Source organism: Lepidothrix coronata, unplaced genomic scaffold, assembly GCF_001604755.1.
Source record: "Lepidothrix coronata isolate B3197 unplaced genomic scaffold, Lepidothrix_coronata-1.0 Scaffold128, whole genome shotgun sequence".
Lineage (NCBI taxonomy): Eukaryota > Metazoa > Chordata > Aves > Passeriformes > Pipridae > Lepidothrix > Lepidothrix coronata.
The window spans coordinates 2445513-2471666 of NW_016690308.1; the positions used below are offsets into that span (position 1 = coordinate 2445513).

At 40.4% G+C, this 26154-nt stretch overlaps 1 protein-coding gene across 5 annotated transcripts in view; it reads left to right on the forward strand.

The window, feature by feature from the left end:
- DPP6 (dipeptidyl peptidase like 6) overlaps nucleotides 1-26154 on the forward strand; it is a 547876-nt gene that overhangs the window by 426662 nt on the left and 95060 nt on the right. For all 5 annotated transcript variants that reach the window (XM_017826535.1, XM_017826536.1, XM_017826533.1 and 2 more), the window contains exons 6-7: nucleotides 5478-5530; nucleotides 22561-22642. In XM_017826535.1, the coding sequence (XP_017682024.1) occupies nucleotides 5478-5530; nucleotides 22561-22642 (135 nt within the window). The remainder of the gene's footprint in view (nucleotides 1-5477; nucleotides 5531-22560; nucleotides 22643-26154) is intronic.

Sequence of the window (26154 nt, forward strand, 5' to 3'; positions counted from 1 at the left end):
AATGACATAGTTGCCCTGTGAAGTTTACACCATAATTGCTTGTTGGTGACTGACCAATAGAAAAATCCTTCTGACAGTGTGGTAGTCACTTAGGTCATCCTTTCCTGTATCCTTTACGTGCACAGTATGTCCATGTAAGTAGAAGGAAACACAACCTTTGGCTAATGTTTGCTTGTTATTTTCCTCCTGAGCTTGTTTTCTCCACCCTTTCATGCCATTGTTAGATAACAGGGTACCAAAAACGTGATCTCTTTGCCAATGCATAGCATCAGCCTTCCTGCATCCTATTTTATTCTCTTTTCCCTCTTAATTTGTCAGCTTCAGAGACTGGTTAAATATCACAGATATCAAAAGCCAAATGGCAAAGCATCTTCTACCTGCATATTCTGCATCACAGCATGAGTTACTGCTTAAGGGTGCCAGGACCATTTTGAAAGGTGGAGTAGGTAATTATGTCAAATGTTTGGGATTATTCAATTGGTTTGACATTCATATGTGCATTTGGGAATTTGTCTGCTCATAGCACAAGTAGGAAAATAGGCTGTATAATCGACTTTCAGCTAATGTCTTTTTAGAGACTCTTTGTGGGAAACCCTTTTAATGGATCTGGCAGCTCCTGTTTCACCAGCCACTTGTGCTGTATTTTTACTGTCTTACTATGGAGTAAAAAAGGAGATAGATTACAAAGACAACTTGAGTCTGCTAGGAATCCTGAGGGGCTCTGTTATTTGGAGATATACTTTATTGTTATGGAATAAAAAGTTATCTTTTGCCCAGGTAACTCCTGAGTGTTTTATGATTAATTACATTGAAATATATTCTTGCTATTTTCAGATTTTAGCAAACTGTCATACAGTTTATTTCCGATGACTGTTTAGAGGGTTCATTTTTATTTGGGGGTGCTGGGATGAATTTTTGGATGAAATATGTGATTCCTGAAAAAGAAGAAAGGCACCAAATTTAGAAATTTTGTATTAAGCCTTGCAAACTGCTTTATAACACAGCTTACACTTCCACCCTGCCCTGTAGCTGTTCCCTTGTGAGCTCTAAATTTTATGGGATTTTTTTGAGTTTTCTGGGTAATTCTTTAATGTAAATAACACTAACCTGCATGAAGGGCCAGATGGCTCTATGGAGCCATTTACAAAATGGATGCAAAGCATGTTTTATTCCTGTATTTATCAAGTAAGTAAGAATCACGAGATGACAGCAGCCAGTCCACCTGGGTTTAATCTCAGATCCATGAGCTGTTTTATATGCTGAGTGATAAGACCCTAAATTAGCTGTTTTGATAGAACAGGCTGTTGGAAGATGAGTGGATTGGGCTGATTTGGGGAGCCTTCCTCTAGGGGCTTTTCTCCCCTTTCTTTGCTTGTAAACCTCTTGAAAGAAGGTGCCTCTTCTTCGTATTGATTCAACACCTTGTCATGCAAACATAAAAGAAAGCCTTTCCACAAATGCTAGTTACTGCTGGTGCTAGCAGGGCATCAGCCCACAAAATGTGACAGAGAAAGACCAACACAGAAGGTGGAAATGTAAACCAAACTCTTCCTTTCTTTCTGATGCTAGTGATAAATCCTCAGCAGGTAGTGTTATCTTTCATGCCAGCCAAAAGACGCTGAAAACCCATTTCACATTTTTTCTGAACTTACATCATATATTTCTGCATTGCTTTTGGGCAAGAACAAGAGCTATAGATTATGACATAAAGTGTATGAATAGTAACAATGAATAAATAATTCCAGATCCATTCTATTCTTAAATAACATACAGTTTCTATTTCAGTAAGCACTGCTGAACTAGGACCTGTATCCTTACAGCACTTAAGCAAGTGCTTTCAAGGAGACATTACCACTCACACCATACTTGGCTCTGTGGTAATAGAGTACAGAAATTTCTTCTTCCATGTTATTTCTGTATCTTGTTGGAACCAACATTTCCTTATTATTTTGGAATTTGTGGCGTGGGAGAAGCAGATGCTCTTCTCGTGCTGCTCTGTGTGCTGCAGTGTTTCCATTTGTGCTGTCACCTGGTCAGGTCCAGGTTTCTTCTGTTGGTTGCATAAAACGAGGTCAGTGGCTTCACAGAAAGGTGTTGTCATATGCAATTAGTTCTGTATTCTTCTGAAATTTAGAGAGATAATTGCCTTTCCAAGACTTCAGTGGGAACAGATAGACCCGTCTCTCAGACCCTTTATTCTTTCAGTGTAAACATGCACCTGTTGCAGAGAACAATGCAGACTGAAAGCAGACAAGATCTGTGCTGTGACCTGGGATAAGAAGCCCAGTGGGAGTGTTTCTGGCACCGTGGTTTTAGTGTAATGACTTTTACAGCACTTGTTGGTGACAGCTGGCGTGGGAGCTTCTGTGACCCAATTTTGGTAATACCTGGAGCCCTCCAGAGCCATCTCGAACCTGTTCTAACTTATGCTGGTTGGGGTGACTTGGCACACCGAGCTACAGAGCAAAAACATTGCCGGAAACTGTGCTATCCTCAAATATGCCTCTGCACTGAGAGGACTTGTATGCTTCTGGGATCCAGCCAAAAATCAGGGATAAGAGCATCAAATCAGTGCAGTGGTTTTTACCACATCCTCTGATAGAGAAGGGCAACACGGAGAGTTAATACTGTTATTTTTGTTGGCCACGCCTCAGAAACAGATAGGTTAAATTAAATGAATACTAATTTTTAAGCACTGTCCAGTCTCTGAGGCTTGGCTTTGAATTTCAGAAGAATGCTCATCTCTTCCCTGCATTTTTCCCCATTGTGGGGTTTTCCTACTGGTAAGTGAATAGCCCAGTTCATCTTGACCCCAGCAGAAATTTTAGTTGTGATATTAAGCAGACATAGTCATCCTCTCAAAAGGTTGAATTAACTTTGTTTGGTTTGCATTAACTTTGTTTGGTTTGCATATCTAAGAGGAAAGCAGCCATTTCGTTTCTCAGAAGGACATAAATTATGTTTCTCTTGGATTCTTGTCTGCTTAGGAGGGTTACTTGCAGTGTGTTTTCCTAATAGGTTTGAAATAGTAAGGCTGAGAAGGACTTTTGAGCTGTATGCACTTGTGTCCTTCACAACTGTAATAATAATAAATGTCTGATCCTGAAATCTTTGCTCATACAAGCAGTTCTTGTTTATACGAGCAAACCTACTGATTTTAGGGATTTATTTGAGAAAGCATTGCTCCTGTGAGTGAACTCTGCCAGCTGCAAAACTGAAGACTATGCTATAGCATAGCTGGTGTGAGATATTTTAGAGTCTGGCCAAAGACCAGAGATGACGACAAATGACATCCACAAAATAAAGGAGTTCTCTGAGTGTCCCACAACTTTTTCAATCCTAAACTATTTCAGCAAACAAAATACTTTACCTGTCTCCATTAATGGCTCTGAGACAGCTCTGAACTCTCCAGCATGGCTGTAGGACTCTGTACCAGATGTCTTGCTCAAAACTTCCCTGGATGTTTCTTTTGCCTCCAGCCTGCTACATTTTTCTGTTTTTACCTGAAGGCATCTGTTCATGCTCATTTTTGGGGCTGGCTTATGTCTCTGATATCCAACAACAAAGCCTGGCTTATAACCTTGAACAACAGTCCTGGCCTCAGATCAAAATTTATATATCTACATCATTTTCTACATCCTAATGCCAGGATATTTGAAGACAGAAGTAGCTCAGCATTTAGTGACAATGTATTACCAGGTTTTTCAGATCTGTAGACAAATTTAGTCCTCCAGTGCTTTTTCTTTAAGAAATTTATTGGTTTTAGAACTTCATCAAAGCTGGAATAAACACTAAAGCCACATGCATCAGCCAGGTCTCAGGTATCAGCATTATAAGATTCAAGAGCTCTTTGATATGATTGAATGAGGGTGAGAAAATGGTAATTTATTTGACATCAGCTGAAACGGGTGGATCTAAAAAGGACACTTGTACTAAAATAAATGCTAGCTTGTAGTGAATTCCTGTTTTATTATATTCCTAGACCTTCCCTGATATCAACACACCAGAGAATCACCTTGAGGGAGGAGTCTTTATGGACCTGAATGCCTAAAAGGAAATAGGATTTTGGGATGTGACCTCATGATGTCCTTGTAATAAAGGGAGTGAACTGCACAGGGAAGAAGGGAATCACATCAATCTGGCATCAATCTCTGCATTTCTTACATAAAAATCCAATGCTTTTACCTCTATACCTGTTTTTCAGGGAGCTAATGCAGAAGTGTGAGGATTTAGTGTTTGGACTCAGATTGCAACAGAGAAGTTTGTTTTAATATCTGCAGAATGATGTGCCTTGTGTTTATTTATCTCTTTACTGAGGCCCCAAAACTTGTAAGCCTGTTATAGACACCACTGTGCAGGCTTACCCTCAAGAGTGATGGGTAGTGAGTCATGCTTACTTGTGATGCTGGTGAAGTGCTTGGGATGGCCCCTGCTGAGGCTGGCAGCATCATCCAGGACATCTCATCTCATGGTTTCTTTGCATAAAAAAAGAAATACTTGTGCAAAAACATAGGAACCTAGGAAAAATTATTTTGATCAGACAAACTTGATTGGTGAAGCAAGTATTCAAGAAGTTTCTCCTTTGTCTGTTAGGAGATTGATTTATTTATTTAGTAGCATACAGTAACAGGATTGAATTGCAAAAGTGCTTGCCTGTATAAATTTGTGTAAAGTGATTCATATTTAGACCTTTCACACCAGTGCCCTGACTTCTGTGTTGCTCAGCATTGCCCACCTTGGGCAACCACTGATCACTGTTAGAGACTGTTCTGTCACTAGTGGAAAATCAGCAACTCTTAAATCGCTGACATTGACTCTGTTGTTATTATTTACTACTTAGAAAATAAGTAATAAACTCTCCCCTCTGTGCTGAGCTGCTGTGCAAGCTGACCAGCTCCTCCCCAAGGCCCAAAGAGCACAGATTGGTATGAACATGCAATTTAGCAGGTCACAGAAACACGAGGTCAGCTTTATGCCCTGAGTCGATACAGTTTTATTTGCTGACTGACAGGGGTCTGACAGCCCTCTCTGAGATCAGCTAGCATCACTCCCTGTTTCATTTATGTGGGAATAAAGCAAAAAATACATGTTATATCCCTGTTGTGTCTAGTTATAATGATGGAGAATGTCTCCAGCTGACCAAGGTGTCCTCATTAATGACTGTTCTATATTTAGCCTTTGCAGAGCCCATGTGCCCCCAGTTTAATCAAAGACCTGGTAGCCATGGTAACGACACCGAATGTCTGGGTGTATACGATTTGCCAAACACTGTATAAAGTGCAGAATGAAAAGAACACACAACAGCTTTAAGTGGATTAATGTATTGTTCTTTTTTGCTGTAGATTTTGAAGTGTTTATAAGAGCTTCCCAGCCATTTATGCCAGATCATTTTTGTAGAAAAAGAACCCTATTAACAGAGGTGACAATTACTAATCTCTTTTTTCTTTTGTTGTCTTTTTCTTAATTTCATTTTGCAGGTGTATCAGCATTCATATACAGCGTATTATGTCCTCAGCAAAATACCTCATGGGTAAGCAACTTTTCAATGTCTTCATTTTAAAACTCAGCCGTTAAGAATCCTGCAAAACAACATGTATTGTGACAAATGGTTTCCAGTGACAGCCCTTTGCAATGGTCTGGCTTTCAGCTGCAGCATCCACTGAGCTGTGTGTTGTGCAAAAGATGACGAAGTCTGGAAGCAGAAGTGGTCAGCTTCCCCAGAGAGTCAGACTGCATGAATTTCATATTCCAAATTTCAAGTTTTTGTCTAGAATACAGATGAGGTGGCATCTGGCTGAGAGCCATGGTTGGCCACTCACCAGAGCACTGGAGAAGAGAAAGCTCCAGAGAGACCTTATTGCAGCCTTTCAGTGTCTGAAGGGAGCCTGCAAGTGAGATGGAGAAGGACTTTCTACAAAGACATGGAGTGATAAAACAAGGCTTTAAGATGAAAAAGAGTAGATTAGATATTAGGAATAAATTATTCCTGGGAGGGTGATGAGGCACTGGGTTGTGTTGCTCAGAGAATTTGTGGATGTCCCATCCCTGGAAGTGTTCAAGGGGCCAGGTTAGATGGGTATTTAAGCATGGGTCTCATGGAAGGTGTCCCTGTCCATGGCAGGGGATTCGGATTAGATGGTCTTTAAGGTCCCTTCCAACCCAAGCCATTCTATTATTCTATGATTCTTTGATTCTTTAGCGTTGATTTGTTGCAGTTTTCTAAATCCCCCCTTTCTATGCTTTGCCTTCATGGGGCTGCAGGCTACCTTTGGCTTCAACTCCATCACCCCACCACTCCTCTCACCTGTCTTGTTTCTTCAGAATTTAGCCCTTAGTTTCTACCTTCTTCTCCCTTAAAAGATACTTAAAAAAAAAAAAACAAACAAGCATAGAATTTAAGCACTGACCCAACTGGTCAGGATTGGGATGCCACCATACCAATAAGTCACATGTAGGCATATGTGGTGTTTCGGAGTGATATTTCCACAGCAAAATTCCTCAGTCCATTGTCGTTAAATACAAAGCTAAAAGCCAAGAGGCTTGTGCAAGGTTGTGTGTTTTAAGTGTCTTAGTGGCAATAGCTGTGCAGAAATGGTAAAAAGGGACAATATAGTTGTGCTCTGCCATTTCTGTAGAGCGTTGTGCATGATTGTGGTTGTAAAAAATATCATTTTAATACTTGCTAAGGTTCTTTACTAAGTTGCCCTTATTATACATTATGGCTAAACAGATAGTAGATGTTTTGGATCTTTGCAATAGATGGCAAAACATGCAAACCTTAAAAAAAATCTGCCTGGTTTATGCACAGGGTGATCATAGGATTACCAGATAACTCAGGATGGAAACACTCTTCCAAGATCCAACCTCCTGCTCAGAGCAGGTTACTGGGAGCTTTATCCAGCTGTATTTTGAAAAACGACAGGGATGGGGACTGCACAGCCTCGCTGGGCAATCTGCCCTGCTGCCTGACTATCTCACAGGGAGAAAGTTTCTCCTTGGATCCAGTCTGAACCTCCTCTCTTAGTTTCTATCCACTCTCTCTCACCCATACCACTGCTTTAAATGGATTACTGTGTCTCTGATTTAGGAAAACACTGGATCATGTCCTAAAGTCCTGTTGATTTCTGCCTCCGTGCACCAGGGCTTTGCCGCTGGGAGAAGGCAGGATCTTGGCCATGCCTGTGTGCCCAGTGTTTCCTATTGCCTTCTGTAGGCAGCTCCCACTGTGCCTATATACTGTGGATCAGTAACCTTTTCCCTGGGCAGTCCTCAGGGGAACTAGATTTTTTTTACACAGGTATGGTGTCTTAAGAGCAAAAGTCCTCGAAGTCAGACACTGCAACACCTACATTTTTGATTCCCCTGTCCTCTTTCGAATCCAGTTTCTTTGGTGTAGTAACCAGTGGGTTTAACGATGGAGAAGTACAGAGAGACAATGGCAAGATATAAAGACATCTCTCAGCATTTTTTCATCATAAAAATTCTAGCTACATTCAGGCGTTCCTCAAGGATTTGTCTCAGAACACTTGTACACACACGCACACACATGCACATGTGCACACACACAAAACCCAACAGGAAAAAAAACAACCAACCAACCAACCCACAAAAAACCAGCAACCCAACAAGAAAAAAAAAAAAACTGAAAAAACAACAACAACAAGGCTAAAATAACTTCCTTTGCCTTCTACTTAGTGACAGGGAAATAATGCTTTGTACAAAAAAGTGCGTACTAGAGACATACATGATTTAAAATCTGTGAGCCCTGGAGCTTGTGCAGCCTGTTTCCCTCTAGCTTGCAGCTTGTAATTGACTCACCACAAAAAATCATGAGCTTGAGGTTAAATTGCTTCCATATATGGCTGGAACATGGGAATTAGGAGATTTATCACAGTTAACCACGTTAAAGCTCTAGTGTTCATGTGGCATGCTCTAGACCTCCATCTCTTCCCTTCCCTGCCTCAATTTGGTCTTTGGTTTTTGCTTTTATTTTTTTGGAGGTTTTGTTCTGTTTGGTTTGGGGGTTTTTTGTTTATTTGTTTGTTTTCTTTGATTTGGTTTGATTATTTGTTGCTTGTTTGGTTAGTTGATTTGGGATTTTTTTCCCATGAGTTTACTCAATTTATTTACTTTTTGAAAACTCTATCTCTGTGGCAATGTATCTGAGAAGTAGCTTGTGGGTTGAAAGGGTGTTCAGCAACAGGATGAAGACCCAGTATGAGCACATAAGCTTTGTATCTCCAGCAAACCTGCTAAGAGCAAAAAGATTTGACTGACAGCACAGTTCTATTCCAGACAAAACAAAGGTGGAAAAAAATAGAAGTATCATGCATAGTATGTATTAGAAATGCTAAAATAATAACAACACAGTGGTCCAGCAGTCTTCTACTACTGCATGATCTTTGTTTGTCCCTGACAATCAGCTCCTTGTTCCTCCCAGCATCAACTTTATTGCACACTCAGCTGTGGTTCCCCTTGCTCTTCTTGTTTGGTTGGGCAGTGGTGCAAGGAGTTGGAGAGCTGGGTGAGTCAGGGGAGAAGTATCCAGCACAAGAGCAAGATCTGGAAAGTGAGAGGGTACCAGAAGGCACACTGATGTGTCAGGCATTGGTATCCCCACAGCATGATGGATCAGTAGACCATGAGCAGGACAAGGGTTGGAGGGATCACTGAACCTCTTGTTGGTGCAGTTGTGGTTTAAAAAGTTTAGGCTTTAGGTACATACATAGGCATTGCCAAACATATTGTACAGTAACAATTGCATTGATCTTTCAAGTGCATGTGAGTGCTGGAAAGGGTGGCACGTTACCATGTTCCTGGAACTCAAGTTCCTATGGAGTTCTGGTTATATTTTAGGGTGGTACATGAAGACAGAGGACAGGTGTAGCAGGTGAACATGATGTAATAGGTGGTGAAACACATAATCTGAAAGTAGAGCCTCTGCTGGATGAAGGGGTAAAAATCTCTTCATCGCCTATTTCATATTTAACACGGGAATATTGCTCTGATGGATGCGTGTGGAGGAAGGCTGTTGAGGGCAGGACCAAGCACACTGACACAGCACAAGTTTGGCATTCAATTCAGTTTGACATTCCAGGTTCTTTGGTCACAGTGAAATTTTGCAATGCACAAGCAGCATCCTTGGTCTCCACCTGACAGTAATAGGAGTGGCAAAATTCTGCACTGAGCAACAACCTCTTCGCCATTTTTACAAACTTTTTCATGCTTTAATCCTCTTTTGCAAGTAGGCACCACCATTATACCACGTCAGAGTGTGCCCCTGGCCCCTTTGCATACCTCCAGCTCAGCAGTGACTGCTGGTGAACAAACTCAGTCCCCTCCCCCGTATCCCTTCTGCTCGTCAGACACTCATTCCTGAAAACAGCCTCTGACAGTGTGACTTTCCTTGTGCTATCTCTACCCTGTTCCTCATCCTCAGCTATGATCTGCCTCATCAAACAATTTAGGATTTGTACCCACTAATGCCCTTGCTACACCCCTGCTGAGACTAACTAATAAGGAAGCCAATTAACCTAATCTGGCATCACTTTTTAAATAACATGACATTAATCTGCCAGCATAAATTGTTTTTTAAAGGCAAATTTCTTATTATTTTTGCCGCGTTCTGCAGGCTCTCCAGATTCAGACCTTGTCTGAAGTCAAAAGGGGCTCACACCAATGTTTTCCAGATTTCACTTTGAGCTCTCAATAAGTTTGACAAGCCAGTTTGGGCATGTCCTTAGCACATATGTTCCCAAACAGCATTTTATACAGGACTGCAACATTTTTCCATAAGACCTGTTGTCGAAATAAACTCCCACATAAGGGTAGCAGCACAATTTGTCTCTCTGTAGGACAACTAATAGATGCCAATAACGTAGACTCAAAACATCTGATTTAAAAATTAAAATAAGCCAGGGGTGGAAGAAAGAGACTGCACAGATTTAATATCTCCCTTGTTGTTATTTCAGCTTTCTCACAGTCTCTTGGTAAACTCAGGGTAGAACCCCCTACTGGTTTGACACATTTGCCTTCTGCTTTCAATGGCCCGTGGTTTATAGTTTCCGCAGGGGGAGCCGGCTGAGATCCGCAGCTCTCATTTTCCTGGGCGGAGGTGTGCAGGGGGTTATGTTCAGTTCAGCTTTCCTTCGTGTCACCCATTTTTCTCCCGCTGCTCATCCAAAAACGCGATGCTGGCGCTGGGTGCCATCTAGTGGAACCAACCTCACGTTCCCTGGGATGAACACCTCCATCCTGTCCCATCTGCTCCCCTCTGAACGCTGCTGCTTTTCAGATATATCTGCCGATAACTGCTTGCAGCTGTCTCCATTATAAATATTTTTGCAAAGCTCTTCTCACAACCCCCCAGTTTCACTCGCTGAATTGTAATTGCCAGCCAGCTGTAATTTATAGGTACTGTGATAGCATCTGCAGGTCCAGATGTGGAATGGGGAGCTCTCCTGCAAAGCACTGGGAAAAAGTGGAACACCAATACCATATACAGTTATTTCCTAGTATTATTCTTCCTAACTTTGGAAAATTAAAAATTTAGCAGTACAATGCAGGCAACAACCTGCTTATGAAATCTGGGCATGGAAAATTGTTTTATTCTCTTCTGGTTTTTAATAACCTTACTCCTACTGAGTCCAATATGGATTATCTTAGTCATTCATATCCTTCACTGAAATAAGGGAAAAAGCTTAGTTTGCTCATGGTTTCTGTGATCAGGACAGGACTGACCAGAGTGTTCCCCTAACCTCATTGCAGGATTTCCCTCACCTCTGTTAAGGTCATTTTGCACCAGTGTGTGCTGCTGGACCACTGATTTGATCTGACACTGCAGGTCCTAAACAAGAGCTAATTTTGGATTGATATCCAGGGGGGTACCTCTATATTTAATTTTTTTGCTGTGACCAGCAGAAATGTTATACTTTTTTACAGTTGTCTTCCTATCCCCCAAAATAAAGCCTAGCATAAAAAAAAGCCCATTTCTTCAGATGTCCTAGTGGTCACCCAGTTCTGCATGAACCATTTCCTTCTGGACACAGCCAAGTGGTGGCTCCTCATATGAGCTCCTAGCAGGGCATTAGCACATCCAGCTGTGCCATATTGATGGGAACTTCCAAATGGGCTTACCAGGATCAGTGAGAAAATCAGCAGTTATTCCCACTCCTCATTGGTTTTGTGTGTGAGAGGGAGGGAATTGTACATAGTTACTCCTAAGCAGAATTCATATTTCTTACCAAATCCGTGTAGTACTGAGAGTAAGTAGAGTGCAGGAGCACTCATGGATATGAGTTCAGCTCTTCCTGCCTACACTGCAGAGGGTCTGGAAAATCCTGCACGTGGCCCCCACGCTGAGCTCCACTAACTTCAAGAGAAGTCCCATGAGTGGAGTGAGTGCAAATAAGTGCTGGAGATCCACAGAAGTGATAACAGAGGGAGGAACTGAGCCAGTGCTTCACTGTGGGTAAATTTTCAAAGTGATGTCTATAGATGTCTCTGCAGAGCTCTTACTAGTCTTCCTGTCTCCTTCTTTTATGCAAGCCACTGGCAGGAAAAAAATGGACTTAAAGTTAATTAGAGAAATCTTAATCAGTTTTGTATGTATCCTATTGTATGATATTTCAAAAGACAACAAGGTTTCCCTTGCACATGCTCCAATTTCCACGTTCACAGTAAAAGGAAATTGTGTTTTCTTATTTAAAATCGTGGATAAAAGAACATCAGGGAACTGACTCTACTTCAGACACCTGCCCATTTGACCAAGATTGTTCTATTTTATTTTGGTCTGGCCTGTTATGTCCCTTCTCTGTAGCATTAAAAAGCCCCTGTGCCTCAATGTCCCCACCTGCAAATTTCTTAAGAAGAGAAATTGCAATTACTCAGTGGAGGCAATATGTGATAATTATTGTAGAGAGTGCTACACAGTTTCACTCTTTAATATTTATAAACTTGTACTAGTGCCCACATTTTATTTTAAGAGGAGAAAGCACAGTATTTAATAGAATCTGTTTTCATCTAATTCAATTTTACTTAGAGGAGCTGAATGTTTTCCCCCAATAATGATCTGTACAGGTTGAAATATAAATAAAATAAAAAAGGTATGTAAAACCAAATAAAAATGTGAAATTTGTTAAATAAGTAGAAAAATGTATTCTGCAGTTCGTGAAGGATCTGCTATTGCTCCTCCTTGTCTCTCCTCCCTCTTTGACAATTATCATTCTATAGTTTTAACACATTTTGAGATAGTGCATATAGTTAATTAAGGCACTTCTGCACAGTGTAGTGGCTTTTATGCCAGCCTATAAATATGAACATCCTCATGATGTCATGTGCTTTTTCACTTGCATTTTGACAACAGAAAACTGGCCCTTGGAATAATTAAATTTTGTAGCTTGATCGTGGAGCCTGACCTTGCATCCTCTGAAGTGGAGAGGAGTTTTTCATCTGAGTTTACTGGCATTTGGCTCAAGCCCTGATGGAGCTGTTTGGCTTCTCGCTTTTTATAATCTTCTGAATTAAACACTCTGTAAATCACTGAAATAGTGGTTAAATCACATACCAGCTTATTGCTTATGAATACATTTTGTACCTCTTTAAAAAGAAAGAGCCAGCATTTCATTAAGCAAAGCCACTATTTGAGCATCACTCACTTCCAAACAGTGACAGGTTGAAAGCAGCTCAGCCTGGGAAGGCAGTTCAGGCAGGACTCTTGGCTGTGCTGGTGGGAGGAAATCCACTTCAGCAGCTCAACACCATATCATTTCCCCAGGGGATTTGCCACTTGCTCACCCATGTTGGTCACTGCGTGGCATTTTTTAATGTGAAATGTTCCTTTCTTGTGTAGGCAAAGCAGTTCTTACCACATGCTTCTTTCTTCCAGAAAGCAGTTGTGATGTGGGTGGACACCTTAGAAACCATGTATAACGATAATAATAACGAATGGTCCCCTGAGGGGAGGATTTGATATTAAGAATTAGAGTAATGACTAAAAAAAAAAAATAAAATCTCGGGTAATTAATAGTTAGACGCAGATGTTAGCACTTTAGCAGAGAAAAGCCCAGCAACCAACCTCCTTATGTTACAGAAAAGGTCAACAGTTTATGGCTCATCAGAAAAAAAAAAAAAAAGGAAAGAAGAAAGGTTTGAAGCAAACTCTCCCAGAGTGTTTTCCTGAGACAGCACCCCCTGAAATGGAGGCAGGGCTTCTATTAAATTCTATTCTTGAAAAAAATGTGCTTCGCTGGTGAGAAACCCATCTGCATTTGGAAATGTTCACATGTCTCAAAGCAAATGAACCTCCTCTGGTCCCCAAACTGTGGTGAGCCTCCAAACCATAGACACTGCCAGAGGGTGCAAGCACATCCCAGCACTGACCATCACCAAAAATTGGCTCCTTGGCATGGGTTTTCCTCCTTATTCATACTCAGCGAGGTTGAGTTAGTACAGAGTTTTGACAGAAAAGGGAAATAAAGGTGGATGAAAGAGAATGTACAAAATGATGATGCATAGCACCAGATAGGTAACCAACCACAGCCTGTAGAGTTGCTGCTTCCATGCATCACCTTCCCAGGAACAAAATTGTTCTGTAGGTGGATTTTTGTAGTGGGAATTGCTATTTTTTTGTTTGCATTTTTGCCCCAGTACTTAAGGTTCCAGAGGGGCTTTCCACTAGAACAGGAACAAGAAACATACATTTCTCCAGGGAACTGTTTTTGCTCCGCTGCTGTCGGGCTGTGGAGACACCCTGCAGCCTGAGGCTTGATTATTTGTTGCTGTGGTTGGGTGATAAACCCTTTCAGCCTACTTAAGCTCTCAGTGCATTGCTGTTTGATTATATAGCACAAAGAGTGTTCACTGCATGTTACAAAACAGAGGCTTGTTTCTTTTGTAGGCACCTGAAAAAAAAGTGCCAGGTTTGAGGACCCAAATCTGTAAGATTATGGGCATTTCCTCACTGTTGGGGGTTTTAATGGGTCCTGGGCTCAGATTACATAGTGAGGGCTATAGAGGGACCTCTGCCAGTCACTGACAACGGGATAGTGCCCTACCTCTGAGAAATATGTATTCTGTACCACAGCACTTCTGCACGAGCCATGTCCTATGGCTGGCTCCCTGTTATCCTTCCTACTTGGTTCTGTGACTGCTACACAGGTAGTCACTAACCAAATTTAATAGTCTAAAAACCTCTTGTTATCCCAAAATGGGCATCCTTCCCTCCTGGGAAGTTCAGAACATATGGGGAAGAAGGATATGGGGAAATTTTAAAAAGCAAGAAAGGCCCTTTGAGCGGAGAATGAATGCTACAGCCAGGGCTGTCCTTGGTACCGTAGCCACTGAGCAAGTCGCTTTATGGCAAAGGTGATAAAATACCTGTGTGATCACCCAGACTGTGTCACACAAGCCCTGATACCTCTTCACCCCTTACCCTAACACTTATTGAGTGTTCCACTTAAAATTTGAGGAGATAAGACAGGAATAGGAAAGGTTGCTTTCCCATGCCACACATGAGAAGGAGATAAGAGGAATGAAATGGCCTTCCATGTGAAGAGCTGTGAAGGCAAATGTTACACCCCCTTTCAAATGCAAGCATTTCCCTCTTGCTTGTCAGCTTGAGGTTTATTCGTACCTGTTATGGGGCAGAAACACGGAGCCGTAGTGGTGTTCTTGTCGTTTGAATAAGGAGAGTATTTTTCCATCCACTTTTGAACTGTACCTGAAATGAGGCCAGTTGTGGTGGTGTTTAAAAGTTGTTGACAAGAAATGGAAATAATGGCACTACAAAGTGTATGCCTTGTTAATTTTAACTGATGATGACACGATCTGTGTGGTGAAAGGCTGTTCAGAAGGGTGTTTCAATACTCCTAAGAACCTACGCACAAACCTCCAAGATCTCCTTACCCTGTTGACAAGAGAAGAAATAAGATTTGCTCAAAGACTCTTAGTTTCCAAAAGGAAACAGAGAATACTGAGTCATTCTGGTTTGTTTTGAAACCAAATAGCACAGACTGTTAAATTAGTTTAGAGCACAAGCCCAAGAATCAATCTCTTGCCCCAATTAAAAGTGCGACCTAACAGACGGTGAAGTCTTGTTTGTAACGAGGCACTTCTGCTGTCTCTGGGTGTAGGAGATCATTTCTGTATCTCATTTTATGTACTAATAATCCCATATTGCTCTCTGCAGGCGTCACATCATGGTGCTATATTTTTATTAGTGTTTGAAAGTCAGACAAGGTCAGCTGGATGGAAAATGCTCAGGTTTCATCACAAACATCCCTTGCTGTCAATGGGTGGAGTCATGTGAAGACCCACGTGCATTCATCCCAGGCTTGTGACTGTGAAAATCTTCTAAGTTCATTCTTAAACATCTCAGTGCTTACCAAGTTGTTTCTCTTCAACCTGTAGTTTTTTCCCATATTTTGGATATCTGATCTTTAGCTAGTTGCAATTCTGACTAGCCTTCTTGAGAGCATTCACGTATTTAGATTTTCATATTCCTGTGCCTCTGTTGTAGATAAATACATGTGAAATCCTGATAAATCCAGTGCCTTACCTCATGCCTTGGGTAGCTCTGAGGTCAGAGCTGGCTGATAAACCTCTATAGAGTAAGAGAAAATTATATGAGTAAGAGAAAATTACTTTAAAATGGTTACGTTTATCACCTGAATGCTATCACCTCTCTTTGTCTCTTTAGGGGATAAAATGTGACTCCAGGAACAAAAGTTCTTTTAAAAAATGCAGTAAAAATTCACCTGGTCATCTGTGATTTAGAGGGGTCACATGAGAAACGTGGTAATGTCATCATTTTAAAAGTAATGGTACCAGTATCCAAGGTCCATTTCCACTGTTTCCTTGTGCAGGGAAACCCTTAGATTTTGATCAGCATCTTTCAGTCCTCCAGCCTGTATCACTGTGACTCAGAGCTTTGTACCAGTCTCCAATGCATTTTTAAATCAGTTTTTTTAGACCTTTACTGGAAAGGCAAGCCTGTGCCATCATTTTACATCATTCCCAATGGGAGTTAGTGGCTTCTTTTCTGACAAGTGATAGATTTTCTGTCTCTGCTTATGGAAGATGATCTTTAAGATCCTTTCCAACTCAAACCATCGTATGATTTTAAGGTGGTATTAGTAATGTGCAAGGTTTTGCAGGCTAGTACCAAATATCACATTGATAAATGCTTGCAGACTATAATAAAAAAGAACCTCTGAGCTCATATTGTTGGCTTGTATCCAATAGAATTGCCAAATTAGAGACAAATGTTTTAGATTCCCTTGCTTTTTTTATCTTTTGTACTCTAAATCCATAGAATTCATTCATCTTGGAAAAAATGGTCGGTGAGCTCTGGTATTTTTAAGAACAACTGAATGAACTGATGTGTATCTGCAGTTGAAATTAATAAGTTCAAACTTCTTTCATCACCTCCTACTTTTGTTCATTGAAAAGTGCTGTAAGGAAAATATGTGTATGTGTGAGTATGTGCATTAAATATTTAATAGTGAACAAGCCTAGATGAATGGAAGAGCCTTTCCCATCTAATTAAGCACTTTTATTAGAATTTCAGGAGGATTCTTTCAGTTGCATCCTCTAAGAGTCTTATTTCTTGCTTATTGGTTCTGACAAGTCTTTGATTCCCATTTGTATTATATTTTATTCTATCTCACTAGAAGTCTCAGCAGGGCTCTGTAGCTCCTGGGGAGAAATTTTCTTAATGGCACCTGTCTCCTCTTCTGCTTGGTGAATTTTGAAGTAAACAAGTCATTTAATTGTGTCTAGACATTAAAAACAAGTAATTAAAATTGCTGGTTTACTTCTCAAGAAGTGGCATTCTTGCCTCTTGGAAATCTTTCCCTTTTTCTCCATGTCCTTATCTATGGTTCTTTGTACATTTATGAACATGTATGTTTTACATGCTTTTATTTGGCTTTGTGAGTTTTCTCCAGTGTGTTTGTTTTTCTCATCATGCATCAAAAACTCTTAAATATGATGAAGTTTCCACTTCTTTATTGCCTGTCCAGATTTATTCTCTATGTGGTGGTTTATATCTCTTTTTTCTTTCCTTCTTTCTAAGGAAGAAGAAATCTGTCTTAGCTGCTGTCTGATTTTATTCTATTAGAAGTAGATGTGAAGACATTGAGTTCTGCTGCTGAGACAGATAGTTTAGATAGATAGATAATTTTTTATAGTTATCCATAAAAAATGCTTGAAGTACTCTGAGCTGTTGTCCTTAAGACTGTTGTCTTTCAAAATATTCAGTGCTGGCTTGATGCAGATAACAAGAGGGGATATTTCTGCCTTCCCCATGGTTTTTTTTAGCTGTCTTTATTTATTCAACTTTTTTGCATATACTACTGACATCTTAATATACTAATAATATAGTATTTTTTTTCCAAAATTATGGCATTTGCAAGTTAAGCAAGGAGATTCAAAGTTTTTCTCCGCCCAGCTCATATGCATAGTTTTGATTATTTCTTTAGAGGATGGACATATCAGAGCAGCCTTTAGTGCAAATTGTTGTGGTTTTGCTCACAGTGGCAGCACATGCATAGAATTTCCATACCAATCCTGTTGCTCTGTATTTAAAATTAAAAGTTATGAAAACAGACCTTAGAAGAAAAACCATACCCCAGACTTTGACTGCTTTTATCAGCTACAGACTTTTTTCAGTCTGGCTTTGCAAAATATTTTTCTTGAAGCAAAGGGAGACAATCCCTCAATTACAGTGGAAAATTTTGTTGGGTTTTTTTTAAGTTGTTTTTGAAGAACTTAATAGAGAACAGTTTGTCATGTTTATACTCAGAGTGAGACTCGGTGCCATGAAGTCTCTCAGGGAAACTGGTCTTCTTTAGGAGAAAATGTCAGAAGAGGGAACACATAGATGTAAAAATTTCAGCAAAAACCAATACAAACTCTTTCAAACAAGTTCCTTATTATTCACCATAATTTTTAAAGTCAAATGCAGGAGACCCAATATGATTGATTAGTTTGTTTTGTTCTACATACATGTTCTGAGACCTATTGCAAGCAGAAATGATTTGGCAGGCAGCATGCTGATTGCACTCGGGAAGTTTCCTTGTTTGGAAATTTTGAGGGGAGACTTTTTGGGAGAAAACTTCATCTAAATGAGCAAATTTCTCAATTTACTATTTCAGTAATGGTTTTTGAACATTGTGCTGAAGTCACACCTGTGGCTGGAGCAATTTAACAGCCTCTGGTCCAGAAAATGTCATCTAACTGTGGAAGAGTTTATACAGGACCTGCTCCGTATTCTGTCTGGCCTAAAACAATGTCATTATTCCCTTCTTTCCCAGGTTTTAAAATCAGTCATTTTAAGAGACGAAAGAAATAATGGCAACCATCTAATAAGGCCTTGCCATTTCTTTGGCTGGAAATTAGGATTAATGTTCTTTTTCATAAGGAAATAGTGAAAATGGTGTGGGGATGCTGTGAAGCTGGTTCTTCGTCCAAACCAGGAACCAGAGATATACAGACTGCCTTCAGAACTGCCCATTTCCAAGCCAGCATCCTGCACAAATGAGCTCACAAGGGACAGGCTCAAATCCAAACAAGCCCTAATTATGAGGGTCTGTGAGGAGCACTGGTTCTTTGTGGAGGCTGAGATGACCCACAATATTGATTGATTCAGGAAAAAAATACAGAGGAATTTTAAGCAGGCTGCTTTGGAGGAGAAGGAAGGGTGAAGCAATGGAGGACTGCTAGCTTAGTAGTAATAACATACCTCCGAAAAGGAGCTGACTGACGTGAGATCCCATTTATGGAACACTTGGGAAGTGGACGAGTGCTCCTGGGATATAGGTCTGACTATGGGTCTGTAGGTCTGACTCCGGGTCTGTAGGTCTGACTCCCTTAAGGAAATTTTACCAGGGAGAGTTAAAGGTCCAGAGTAATATGAGATAATTGGAAATGTGTTTGACAGATGCTCTCCAAAAGGGTTTTTCAGTTTGAGGATCTCTAAGAGCTTTCTCAACAAGAGCGTTAGAGAGTGGTGGCCATCTCACCCAGAGCAGCTGTGTAGACAACTCATCCTCCTCCTCCTCTCTCTAGGTGATATAATTGCACAGAGAAATTAAGATATAGTAAGTGAAGATGTAATTTGCTCAGAGAAGTTGTTGATAGCCCATCCCTGGAAGTGTTCAAGGACAGGCTGGATGGGGCTTTGAGCAACCTGGACTAGTGGGAGGCATCCCTGCCCATGGCAGGGGAGTTGGAACTAGATGATCTTTAAGGTCCTTTCCACCCCAAAGCAGTCTATGACAATGGGTTTTTAAAAGGGTTTCTTGGGGCTACCAGGGAGGGAGTTCATTTTTATTCCACCACAGACCATGCACCCAACACAGCCCAAGGAAGTGTTTGGGAATCTGGTCTTTCATGGTCAGGTTCACCAGTAAGTGAACACATTTTAGTTCTGCCTTTGGGCTTGCTGACGGCCTGGTCTCCCCTGGCCACTCCTGATGCAGCCCATCTCCAGGTCATTCCTGCAGTTTGTCTGAAGCCTGATGGATCAGGTTGGCAAGGAGGGATGTCTTCTCCATCCCCTTGTGTGTGATACTGGAGTTTGCTGCAGGTGAGTGCCGCTACTCCAGGGAAGAGGAACTTCTTCAAAAGATGAGGAACAAGTCAAAATCTACCAAGACGTCCATCTCTTGGGAACATTTGTGGGGGGAAACTAGATCTTAGTCTGCTTTTATAGCCTGTGGTAGAAAGGAATAGCTCACAGCATGAGGATGGATGCCTGGCTACCACCTGCCTTCAGTGGTCTGCATCACCACCTGGATGTACGTGCTGTTACCTGAATATAGAGGCAGTTTATGGTAACTCGGTTTGTGAATCAGGTACCTCCAGACAACAGGCAATTCCATCATCCAGCCCTTCTATCACATATTTGTCAAAAGGGTTCAAGGCAAACAAACAAGATTTTGCTACAAAGGATGTTTCCCAGCCATACCCAACAACTTGAGAAAGAACTCAGGAGATGCAATTCCATTTTCCCTTGGCCATACCCAGGAGAGGGAAGATGATTTTGCCTTTTTTTTTTTTTGTCTGCAGCAGAGCTCTTTGCTGATAGGTTGAATGGAGTGCCTTTCCTTCTACCTTATCAGCTACCAAAACTGGTTTATGCTGCATTTCTCATTGCATTAGAGTTTTCCTCTTCTAAAATACGATGCAGTGAGCAGAACTGACAGGACTTGTCTGAGCTCTGGTCTGAATTATTCGCTGTAATTGGCATGTCTGTCCCTTAGCTTCACCTGTGTTATCTGAAGCATTACAGCTTTAAGTTCTCACAATTTGTATAATCTGTTTATTTAGGGATGGTATTCCCCCTCCTAATTGTAATTTCTTGCTCTTCTTCTCACCATGGGTAAAATAACCCAAGAACTAGATAGTTCATTTGACAAATAGTGAAGTACTGCTTTTTCTCCCATAAGAGGTTTTGATTTGATTCACTATTTTTCTCTTTTCCTTCTATGCTCAGAGGTTACTCTCTGTTAAGATAATCAAGATAGCTAACCAAAGAGATTGATTGCTAACAGGCATAGCTGACTGGAAACTTAAGCAGCTAATGCATACAAGCTTGAAAAGATCCAGAACAAGTTGTATGGCTAGTCTTTTTACTGGAATGGGAATTGTGTGGCTGCTCTCAGTATGAGAGTTTTGTATTCTCTTATCCATACCTTATAAAAATTACTGTAGTCTACCCACAAAGACACCTTGTGGGTAAAAACCATAAGAAAAGATGTAATTTCACTCTCCTGGGAGCAGCTGTGGATGGCACTTTGCATATAGAGCCAAAAGCTATCTGGGCACCCTAGGATACATTCAGATTTGAGGTGTCAGTACCTCAACAACCCACTCTTGCCCCTCCACATTCTCAGTGTGTCCCATCTGCATCAAACCTGTCATCTTTACTGTGAGGGTGGTGAGAAACTGGCACAGCTTGCCCAGAGAAGCTGTGGCTGCCACATCCCTGGAAATGTTCAAGGCCAGGTTGGATGAGGCCCTGAGCAACCTGATCTAGTGAAAGGTGTCCTTGCCCATGGCAGGAGAGTTGGAACTGGATGATCTTTCAGGTCCCTTCCAACCCAAACCATTCTATGATTCTCTAATTCGGTGACCTTGAGCACTTCAATTTAAAGTCAGCTCCATGAACCTCTTCCCAGGGGCCTTGCAGACTTTATGTGTTATGGTTTATAATCAGGAGAGTGGAAGTTGCTCTTCCATCTGCAAGAATTGTGAAAGGGGTGTGTCCATGGGGGTCCTCAGCTTGGGTCTGTTTATTGTAGCTGATCGTAGATCAGGAGTCCATGGGAGATAGTTTTTTTCACTTTGGAAAGATGGCACAAAATCAGTTCTGAACATTCCTCTTGCTGCTGTGTTTGGACTTGCTATAACAGCACCAGTGCAGTGGGAATGTGTAGCCAAGGGACTTCCTGGCCAAGAGAGCAGAGCAGGAGTGTAACTGTGGTACAGGACCAGGTCCCAAAACAGGCAATGAGGAGAATTCAGTTAGTGCCTAATTATTACATTCAGTTTTGTTATGTTTTGAAAGCATGGCCCAGAAAACACTATACAAGAAGGGCTTTTGCTTAAGGGCTAGCAAGGCTTTGGTTCTTTTCTCTGATTTTGGGTGATGTTGGCCTCAAATTGCCTTGTTATTCCTGGCTGTAGGCCAGTGATGAGAATACCCTTACTTTTTCAAGCAGTTTGAGATCTGTTAATGAGGCATATTGTATACAGGCTTTATTAGTGTTCTTGTTTGTGGAATGTTACTATACACAGAGTTGTACCAATGTGACTTCAGAATATATAATGTAATTATTTGAGCTGAGTATAAATACAGTTAAGTCAATGCTATCTCTGCTGTGATAAAATGACATTATGCTGCTCTGACATTTACCAAAAAAGCCTCCTTTTTCTATATTGTATTTGTTATGTCTCACTGATGTTCTGCTACAAAACGAAGGTAATGGATGAAAGAACTAGAAAAGCATTTTGATTTTATTGTCTAAAAATTAGATATTTGGTATTAATAGGAGCTTTTGCCTTTGAAGCCAAGCTGCATATCAGTTGTTATACAGCTGCTTAACTTTTCTGCCATCATGTTCAAAGGGAAATTATTAGGCAGAAAAGCCATGGGGTGAAGAAAATGAAATTATATTTTTCTTGTGGCAGTAGGATTCAAAGATATAATTATTATTTATCATTTGTGGACATCATCAGTGTTGATAAATACAGTTACATTGCTTGCCATCCCTTAACTAATTCTTGAGGCTTAGGCAAGTCAGCAGGGGAATGAATATGTTTAGCTTCGTATTAGTAAGAAACAGAAATTGTCACTTAAATACTTGGTATTACCAACACTTGCTAGGGGTGTAGTGTTTTCCTTACTGCAAAAAAAGTCTATTGAAATCTGGCAATAGTTGGATGATTCCAGGTGAAAGACATCTTACAAGTTCATGGTGTATTTCTGAAGCAGGTGTGCACCAGCTGATACAAGGACATTTCTGGAGCTGAAATCTTATTTTTTTCTCTCTGCAGGGATCCTCAGAATTTGTACCCCCCTGAGGTCAGCAATGCAAAGCTTCAGTATGCTGGTTGGGGTCCAAAAGGGCAACAGCTGGTAAGAGAAAGTACAAGTGTGCAAATGCATTTAGACACCATGCTGCTATTGCTTGGAAGTAAAGAAAGAATAACACTTTATTGACTAGATTCTCGAAACATATATGGTAGCTTCTAGCATCTTTATGGGGATTGTTTTATCATGTAATTTATTTATAAAATCCCCAAATATATACATTCGATGCAGAGAATTTGTTTCTAAAAATGCAGAGAAAGAACACTTTATGGAAGCTTTTTGAGGGGATGCACCTGCTTCTCGCAGTGTTGGACACAGGACAGATTACAGAGATAACAGACAGTGTGATTTAGTTCACATCTCATTGCTTCACAAGGGCATCTTCAGACTTGCAAACTTGGCACTGGGGATATGTTAATATTAGCAGCCCTGTTTGGAGAATGCAGCTGTCTAGAACAGAGGTGCCCTGAATTTGCCCCGTAGTTGTTTGTAAAATAGACAGAATTAGAAGTGTATTCTGGACAGTTTTCAGAGCTGTTTAAAAAAACCAACGACATCACTTGTCAGGGATTTATAATATTTCATGGAGCTTTTCATACTGCAACAATCCTGAAATCTCCAGTATTTTATCCCTCAGCCATGGCCATCCTGGATGTGCCCATTTTTCAGAGCATGTATTTCCTGTCCAAATCCCCTGGCTTCATATCCTGATGCAAATCCAACATTAAGGTTTTGCATATTCCAAACACTCTCTACTGTAACAAGAAAAGAAAAAGTGGCAACTTCTTTTTTGCTATGTAAGTTTTATACCAAGAAATGAGCCTTGAAAGCTCATTACATTAGAAAAATCTGGCATATGTCTCCTGTCCCCAGTCCTCTCTTGGGGATTGTTTATCTGTGGCCTTAACTAGATTGTTTTCAAATTTTATGATTTAAAAAACAGCAATAGGAGACATTATAATTGCCAGTATGCAAATTGGATTGGAGAAAACATAACAGATACAGGAACAGGAAAGTCTCTCCTCTGCTCCATCAGGGAGATCACCGACCTCAAATCTGATCAGAGAGGCGATGCAGCAGCCTTTACCTCTATGCAAAATGACTTCTGAGAAGCTCATTGCTTTCATTGCACACACATACATGCCGAATTTCATCCTCTAACATCTGCCATTTTGAATTCCTTAGTCTGTTGCCCAAGAATTCACTGCTGAGCAGTTTGTATCGACTCACAGGGAGTGGGATCTGATCATGACCAAGCTCTTTCCTTTATGTTCATTGGGGAAGACCAGTGGAACCTCATAATTGTGCTTCTGGCCAACTGATGATAATTATAGAACAATTATATATATAATATATAATTATATAATATATTCAAAAATATTTATTATATTCAAAAATAGAATCACAGAATGGGTTGCAAGGTATCTTAAGGATCACATTCCTCCAACCCCTCTGCCATGGGTAGGGAATACCTTTAGGACATAGCAAATACAGCCAAAACAGAACAGCATTTTTTTCTTCACTGTTCACTGGCTTTATTTTAAGTCTAACAAACTGAGTTTCACAACATATAGCGAAAAATACATCCGCTAATTAAAAGCTAATATTGAGTTGCATTAGTGATGTTTTCCACTTCACAAGTGAATCTTCTTTTCTTTAATACAGTTTTGCTGTGAACTTGTGTGCCTTCAGAACCTTATTGATTCACACTCATGTTTATTTTACCAAGCTGACTGGGTTTACTTAACTTCCACATCAGAAAGAAGATTTAAGTTTTTTCATCCCAAAGTCAAGATGTCCATTGCCCTCTCTACCATGCATTCTCTACATAACCATACAGAAAGGAAAAATATTCATATCAAAATAGACAAATGATGTATACAACAGGCAGTATATACAGTCCAGGAGAAGAAAAGTTTTCTTTACTTCCAACTGTATCATTTAATGCTGAAATAACCAATACCACTTTCCACCATATTTTATTAAGAAATTTACAGGGAAAACTTAAAGCCCTAAGAATTCCTGAAGACATCAAGTTTAGTACATGTTCCTTCTGTGGAATACATGCTGTATATTTTTAAGTACCTTTAAATATCCCTGTGGCTGTTGAATCCCATATGAAATGTCTTGCTACAGTGGATTTGTTCTGCATGCTACTTTTTTTATTTAATTTTTTTTTTTTTTACTTTAAAATATGTAAAATTGTTGGCCTGCAATTGAGCTCTATTCCCTATTCTTGCTTTTGGAATCAGGGTAGATGAAGAGCACCTTGCTGGTAGTTTAAGCATTATCTTTCATACTTCTAACATATGTGCCTCTATGCTCTTTTCCTTGCCAGTTTACTTTGAAATAAAATTATAGCTGTAGTTTATAAAATAATCAGGCTTTTACATGCATCAATATAATCTATTCATATCTAATGATCAGCAGAGAATTACCAAAGAAGCTTAAAAAAAAAATGTTCAAGCATTATAAATGAGAGAAAAACACGATGCTCACTGTGCTGTATTTCAGGACTAATTGGGTTACTCAGAATATAACTGGCAGCAAAATTCACGTCACCTTTTGTGGGGAAAACATCGAATGCATAGACAGAGAAAAATTAAAGTCTATTAAAATTTGATAGTGTGAAGATGTTTTTTCTAAGTGTGCACTGAGTCGTGTTGCAGGAGAAGGAGGGGAAATAGGTTGAGTGGGATGGAAGTGAGTAAAATACTGGGAACTACATGTCAGCTCCTCTGGTTTCAGGCGGTTACAGGGCCAAACATCTGTGAGAACATTTGAGGGTGGTCCTACAGCAGCAGTAAGGCACCTCAGTGTGTGTCAGCCCTGGTGCAGCATCCCTCTGTGCACAGGCTGCAATCCAATTTCATGCTGCATCTCCCAGGAAAGGTGGGAGCAAAGGGGCAGATGGGTTTTGTATCACCTTGAAGATACCCCAATTTTCAGGAAATAAGAAAGCTTTCCCCTTGAAATCTTCTGGTTTGTTCTTTTTTGGCAGCACAAAGGAGAGGCAGGGCAGGAGAGTAAGAGGGTTTGATTCCAAAATTCTTATTCTCTTTGTAGCTTCCATTTCATGCTTCCTAGGGGAACTTTGGGTTGCTGTGCCTGACCTCTTTCTCTCTTGCATGTCTAATCACTCAAAAAAGAAACAAATCTGAAACAGAAGCAGCCTGAATGATCTGCATTCTCTACGATTAAAAATAAATAGTGGAATATTCCCAGGAGCAGTTTGCTATTTATCTTGTTTTCCTTTGTCCTTTCTCATTAAATTATATGCCAATTTTTAGATGATGAACTCCTTAGAGCGTGGTTCTTGACTTCTGACTAGCCTGCAGAATGCCACACATGCCAACTGAGCTGTTTAAATAATGGCAGATACTGGATCAGAGCAAATCTGTGTCAGAAGATTAGAATGCAAAAGAACCCTTCACTTCTGGCACCTCAGAAAAATGCTTCAGCTTTTCTCTGATCTCAGCCAAAGTCTTAACAAATTAAAAGTCTTACAAAACTGTTGGAAGCATGGGGCCCTTACTGGTATGAGCTCCAGAGTCAAT